Below are 7,617 nucleotides of genomic sequence, written 5' to 3' on the forward strand. Positions count from 1 at the left end.
TACGTACATATATGGTTTAGAAAAATATGAAATCAAACCGACCTCATATTTTTCATAGTTTAAATGAAAGAGCACTATACCTCAAATCATGTATCTATCCCGAAGGATAAACACAAGACTTGAGGATGAGACTCGATCAAATAAACTAAGAAATATATGATATCCGTTTAGTCTGCGAAACTATTTATTTGCCGACAAGTTCACATATTTAATACAAAGAATTAAATAAAGCTTATATTAAATACCTGTCAGATTCAAGAATTTGAATGTGACAGTATCCAGATTTTAAATCAATTTTTAAAAATATTAAAGATTTACTTAAGCAATTAAGTACTTTTTTATTCGGTATGAGATATTGAATCTATTTAAAACTTCATTTAAATGTTTATAATTAATAACTAATTTAGATTTATTTCTTTCTCTTTCTGCATTATTTTAATATAGAATGCAGTACGGCTCTAATGGGAGCTAGATTTGCTACATAATTTCTTATTAAGGAGTTCATTAATTTCTTTTTATAAATTTTTAAATATTCTTAATTCATTTGATAAGGTCGTGCCTTTGTCTTGATATTTATTTCATCGAAATTATCGATATATGGTAAAACAATATAGTATTTTTTTTATCCCAAAAAACAATTATTATTCAATTTCTTTGTTCAATTATTTTGTCTTTTATGAAATTATTATTCAATTTCTCTTCTATAGATAACAAAGTAATTTATTCTCGTAAGTGATTAATTTGATTTTGTTTTAACTTAAATTTATTTATTTCATTTAAAATAATTTTTGTAGGATTAGTAATAATTTTAAAAATAATGATTTTTCCAAACTTGTTAGAATATATGCCAGTATTATCTATTTTATTAATTGACATAATTTTATAAAGGAACGGAGTTCCAAAAATAATATGTTGAGTTAAATTTTTAACAAATATAAAATCTGTATTAATTCAAATATCATTTTTGCAAATATTATCAGAAGAAATTTTATATTTAATTTCCATTTTATTTCCAGATGTAGAAGTCAGTTGCTTCGTAGTTTTTTCAAAATATTTAGAAAGTATTATTCCTTCTTAAATACAATTTATATCTGCTCCGCTATCAACAAGAGCAATAAAATTAGATAAAATATATTCTCGATTTATATTTAAAGAAATGATTATAAATCATTTATGCATAATAGTTTTTTATAAGAAATTTTAAAAAAATGGTTATAAATTGTTATTCTTTTCTACTAATATTTCTGTAGGTGTAATATTATTTATTTCTAATTTTAATAATTTAGTATTTTTTTTCTTGATTTTTTCACTTAATTTTTTAAATCATTTATAGTACTAGATTTACTATAAGTATTTAAAGGTAACGTTTTATTTAAAACTTCTTTCATTGAATAACCTAGAAAAGGAATTGTATTAGAAGATGAGGATTCTCCTTTATATTCAATAATTATTTTAAGCATTTTATTTTGAATTTTTTCATCCTCAATTTGGGATGTAATTTTAAGTTTCTCTTCTTTCATTGAAGAAGATAAAGTAATAAACCATTCATTTCGACTATAAATTTATAATAATTTTTATTATTACATTTGCACTCAGATTTTGATGTGCAATTATTTTCATCAAAGTTTGATGAATAAGTGGAATTGTCCTCAATTTCTTCTGAATTGTCAGAAGTCTCCGAAGATTCAGGAGATTAATTTAATATAATTTTGAAAATAAATTGTTTAATATTTTTATCAATTTTATGCTCATTTATTTTTATTTTAATTATGCATTTATTTGCATAGTGGTCAGTCTTGTCACATTTGTAGCATTTGATTTCTCTCTCTTTTTTCTTATGAGAAATCTTTGGCTTGTTCTCTGAACAATATTTTTCAGAGCGTTGTTTATGATATTTCTTCTTTTTTTTGTAAAGATTTTTCTTTTTCTTTTGTATATTTAGGAATATCAAAATCAAATTATTTACAGAAAGGACAATTGTTTTTTTTCTATTAATCTTACTTTTTTAAACTGATATATAATTTGAGATTTGTACAATAGGCTAAGCCTTTATGTATACATGTATTTATTAATTGTCCATATGTCAAATTTTCATATGAAATATGTTTGATGTTAATATATTATGGTTGTTTTTTACCACAATTAGCATACTTCCACAACAGAATTCCTATACTTATTACTGATTCATGATAAGAAGAAAGATATTTTCATATTAAATACTTTTCTTCTTCAAAAACTTTAGTTATCTTTTTAGTTATTACTGTTTTGTTAAAACATCGAAAATACCAAAAATATTTAAATTTTAAATTCCTGCAAAAATCATTTTTAGTTTAAGTAATTATCTTTTTAAAAATGGAAAAACTTTCTGAAAAGTGCATATTGCATAATCTTCCCTGTGGGTTTGATATTTAGGTCTTAATGAAAAAGTCCTATATTACTTGATAACGATACGTATACTTGCGTAGTATCCAAATATAAATATATATAAATTAAAAAGTTATTCGTATTGTTCTATAGAATCAAGTTTTTGGTTTGGTTTCAAAATAAAGAAATATAAGTGAAAAATACCATCAGAACTATTGTTATGCTGTGCATAAGCATTGAGTTCCCAGGGATGAAGTTTTTGGCATCATTGCCGGGGAAGAAAACTAAGTAAATTTCTATTTTTAAAAAATTCTTATTTAAACTTTAAATATTGTAAATTATTTTGTATGTTTTATTTTATTTTATTATATTTTATTTTATGTTAGTGTATGCGAAGTTCAGGTTCTGAAGGACTAGTGCCCTACGATTCTGAATTAGAAATAACTATTAGAAAAATCAGTAAAACAAAAAAAAATTAAAAATCTTGAAAAATCCAAAAAATTACATAAATGGTAAACAAAAATTATCAAAATGCTAAAATTCATCACCAAAATAATCAATATGCTGAAATTCATCAAGAGTTTAGACCTTTAAGAGATTATGACAACCCTACTGTAGATGAACTTCATTGTAGTATTCAAAAACCTACTGTAGTGGCTAATTCATTTGAGCTTAAACTTGTTATTATCCAAATAGTATCAAATAATCAGTTTGGGGATCACCAACTGAAGATCTAAATTTACATCTTACCAATTTTCTAGAATTGTGTGCTACATTTAAATACGACGGTGTTTCAGATGATGTCATAAGAACAAAAATGTGTTAAAATTGGACATATTAATTTTTGTAAAAGATAACGAATTTGTTCTCCATTATCAGATACTATGCCGGTAAAATATTGTAAAATATTGATAATTAATTTATAAACATTATCAATGTTTTCTTGATAAGGATTTCTTATTATTGTATGACTTAAAAATTATTCTTTTTGTTCTTGAGTTAAATAATTATCCCACCAGCCATTGAGAAGACCAATAAACCCACAAGTTAGCTAGGTTACAATTTGATGTGCGCGATTATTATGACTTTGAGCAGCGAAGGCATAAATCATCTTTCTTTGTAATACGATTTGTATTTGGCGATCAGTCATGCCATCAATATCTCATTCATAAATATTAGATGGATTATAATTATTTTGATATTTATTATTATCTCCTTCATACAAAACATCTGTAGGGGTATGTTGAGGTTTTATTGCCTTTTTAATTTATATATTTTAAATTAACATGTCTATATGTTGTTTGGTATCAATTTTGTTTTTTATTTTCTATTTTTTGTTTTTATGTTGTTTTGTTTATGTTTTGATTTGAAACAAAATATGTTTAGTATATTTTATTAAGATGTAAACATCTAAAAGTTGTTTTGAGTGTTTTGAAAAGTATATTTATTTATTTTTAGAAAAAAAATAAAGATATATTAAAAACACATTAAATCAACATGTTTTAAGAATTAAATTTAAAAAAAATAAAATTGATCAGGTGAATAGAAGAAAATTAACTCTCTGACAAATATATCATTAAGAGAAGCTGATCATTTTAAAATGAGAATCTAGCCCTTTGCTTTCAATTGCGGCCTCCATTATTCAAGTTACATATTTCATGTATAAGAATTCCTGTCATATGGAAATTCTAAGTACATGCTACATGTTGATTCCATAGGATTTTACAGGCAATTCAAACTCCAATTCTTACATGCTACATTTTGATTTAATAGGATTTTACGGGTGATTCATGCTCCAATTTTTCTCCAGCATTTTACATCTAATAGAACACACATGAGGAATCCTGATGGAAATTGGATTGCTCCACCTCCAAATTATGAACCAATTAAAGCTCAAGGTATGTTCCCCGTGTTTATTATTGCATTTCAACTGTTCCTTTAATCCCATTACTTTCACAAATACTGTGCAAAAAATAATAAATTTAATAAGATGAATATTAGCAAATTAATAATTGTATTTTGTTTCTAGTGTTTAATTTGCGAAGCATCTTTTTTTGCGCTACCGCCATACAACGACAACAAACCTTTATCCCACTAATTGGGGTCAAATGTCATGATTTTTCGACAAATTTTACACTGACTGACTAACTAACGCGACCCTCCATTTTTTACACCCGGGGCTTGGGACTCGACAATGGCAGCATTAAATCCCAAAAATATTCAAAAGTAATGCCACATACCTATGTGGATGGTTTTAAAACATGTGATCTTTGGTGTTGATCACTTCAAACGCAATCTCCAAGGTCGGTGACACTAGATTTATTCCTGCAGTTATCCTTGGTTGCTATTTCTGAAAATAGCAAAGATGCATTCTATTCGGAAAATCCATGTCTATGGCCATACAAAACTTTCTTATTAATTAAATTCATGCCCAAATTCATGCCATTTTGGTATTCGGTTTTTCATGCTTTGAAGTCCTGTAAATTATTTTTCAAGTTATCTTGTGAACTACTTGGAGTCTAGAATCATTCTCTTGTATCTTATTTTCCAAATTTCTGTGTTTTTATTTAGATGGAAGCAAAGATAACCTTGATGAATATATTCGGATTTGTGCTGCTGATGTTATGACTGATATTAATGCTTCGGTCGATGGCATATACTCGAACAAGTATGGTGTCTTGATTAGTGAAGACAAATTGGAGGCATTCTTTTCTTTCATACATTAGAGACGTCCTTGATTAGTGAAGCCATGTTCTATATATTTATTATAATCTATTCTTTTTATCATTGGCCATTTAAAGATTAATATACATGGAAAGTGTCAGTCATGCCCACTTTTAGCTGCACCCAACAATCCCATGGTTATTATGTAATACGGTTAGTTATAATATGGTTAGTTTTAAACTTTTCAAACTTTGAAACTGAAGCTAAATGCTTCTATTCTGTTATTGCATGATTTATTTGAGCATCTAAAGAGTTCTACTACCATAATATATATGATGAAAAGGTTTGCCAATTTGATGTTTCAAAATAGGCCCAACCGCATAATTGCTGGTCTCACATATTATTTTGAAAGGTAGGCTCTAGTTGGGCGTTACAAATTACAATAGCAGGAGCTATTTTTCCAAGAAATTTTAAACACTTGAAAGGCCTTCACAACTTTCAAATATGCTATTAAATTTGAATTGTATGTGTTTGGCTAGAAGATTTGGTGCTGGTAATCTAGCCGAGTATGGCTTACCAGCTCGTAGGGGTAACCAACTTTACTAGCTCTAGCCTTGCTAGTACCAGGTACCAGTGAGTGCGGGCGAAGGGAGAGACCAAGAGCAACACCAAACGTTCGTCTTATTTAGAAGGCCTTCCAAAAATGAGAGTTCCTTTCGACCGTGCTTCTGTGTCCCCGGTATGAAGTCAGCATCGCTGCATGACCACGTGCCAACTCTCGAGCCCTTCTTGTGTCCCGGCTCCCCTACCTTCCCAGTCATCAAAACCAGAGAAGCCACACACTCCTCAGTTATACCTAATTCTCCTATGAAGAGAAAAGGTTTTAGTTTTGACCTAATCTTAATCATTTTTTTACCTGGAGCTAATATTATATGTCCCAACACAATGCCTTCTCTCATTACAAATTGGAACATCTCCTAATTGCAAATTTGATTGGGTTCTTTAAATTGGTCCAAAACTAACTCCAAATATTTGAGGCGTGCATGGAAGTATGATCCAAAATCTAAAATGTTATTCGACAACACTTTCATGAATAGTATCACCATTTTAGAAAATATGGTCATCATGCAACCCATAAAGTAGTTGGTGGATTACATAGTTTAAATAGTATTCACTTAAACGCAAAGGTTCTATATAGACATGTGAATGTGACACTCTTTTGATCTTTTGATGTTATCGAACTTTAATTGTGTCTAGAACATCCATCTAAAAGATGGTAATAACCACACTTCACAAATCAATGTAATATCTAATGAATGAATGGTAGAGGGAAATGATACCTTCTTATAGATTTAAATTTTATAGTCATGTAAATACTCCATCTTATAGTTCGATTCGACGGCATTTCATCGTTATTTTCATTTCTTGATTTGGTGAGACCCTTCTTTAGCATAACATATACCAAACTCACCCATTGGTGGTTTAAAATGGGATAAATTATTCAAATTTCTAGAACTCTTAAGACTGGCTCTCTAACAACATTTTTCATAATGGGTTTCAATTTTTTTTATGATGCTCTATAGAAGGTTTGTAGCTCTTTTCCATTTGATAACCTGAATTCACATCATTCATCATTATATTTATCATAATCTAGAATATGTGGATAATTACTTCTCATCACATAGAACTTGTTTCACATACCTTGTTTGCACTGCGTGATGTCCTCTCCATCCATGCAAAGTCTCGTACTCCTATTAACAATCAGTGCATGCAAATTTCACACGTAATATTTGCTCCTCTTTCACACGTCCTTGTTTCTCTACTCCTCTCCCTTTTGATTTATCTAGTCCATGCATCTCCTCATCCTACAGTCCCCCCCTAATTTCCATCTCAACAGTTGATTTTTTACTTGAACTGTTGGTTGGCATCCACGATATAAGACCCCTCAGATCGAGGGTTCGAGCCCCCTCTGACACAGTTGGCCTTAAGGTGGTACTCGATTAGTTAGGCATATTATGGTTAGTTGGAGGCTCGTATAAAAATTGTTTTGATTTTTTTTTTATATATATAAGGATATTTTAACAATGAAAAATCATTAACTAGAAATGCTTATGCTTCATTCTTGATAAGTTGACCACATGAATATACACGGTGATCAATTCTACAAAATTTCCAATAAATTTTGCAAATTAATGAATATTTTGGTAAAAATAAAAAAAAAAAAAAAAAAAAAACCATTCAAACATCTTATAGTGGTTAGGAAATTTACATTTCGCTAATTAATTTTATTAAAATAATAGTATTTTTATTAAAAAATTATTATTAAAATAATAATATATATTTTTATCTTATAAAAATTTGTAGAAAATTCTACAACTTTATTGGGGCCTATTAAATAAAAAAAAAGGACATTTACGTATATACCATCCAATTTTTCCTTCCATTTTTTTCCCCCCTACGTGGAAGATAAATGAATTGTGTTTTTATTTTTTGGGGTTTTTAAAAAATTTGGATGTTAGATATGTAAATACGTACAGTAATCGAAGGATATATATATAATTTTTTTCAAGATAAAAAAAAAAAAAAAAC

The 7,617-nt window shown here is 28.2% G+C and overlaps 2 protein-coding genes across 2 annotated transcripts in view; both read left to right on the forward strand.

Moving 5' to 3' along the window:
• Positions 1–4,135: 4,135 nt before the first annotated feature.
• On the forward strand, positions 4,136–5,242 carry LOC110038554 (protein N-terminal glutamine amidohydrolase-like; the record flags this gene model as incomplete). Its single annotated transcript, XM_020743428.1, has 2 exons — positions 4,136–4,262; positions 4,936–5,242. Coding segments are annotated over 2 exons (282 nt in total), but the record flags the coding sequence as incomplete, so codon positions are not given.
• A 489-nt stretch (positions 5,243–5,731) lies between these two features.
• The window catches only part of LOC110038552 (cation/H(+) antiporter 15-like), a 7,237-nt gene continuing 5,351 nt past the window's right edge, over positions 5,732–7,617 (forward strand). Inside the window, exon 1 of the mRNA XM_020743425.1 lies at positions 5,732–5,767. Coding sequence (XP_020599084.1) covers positions 5,732–5,767 — 36 coding nt within the window. The remainder of the gene's footprint in view (positions 5,768–7,617) is intronic.

This window comes from Phalaenopsis equestris, unplaced genomic scaffold (assembly GCF_001263595.1).
Source record: "Phalaenopsis equestris unplaced genomic scaffold, ASM126359v1 Scaffold233074, whole genome shotgun sequence".
Lineage (NCBI taxonomy): Eukaryota > Viridiplantae > Streptophyta > Magnoliopsida > Asparagales > Orchidaceae > Phalaenopsis > Phalaenopsis equestris.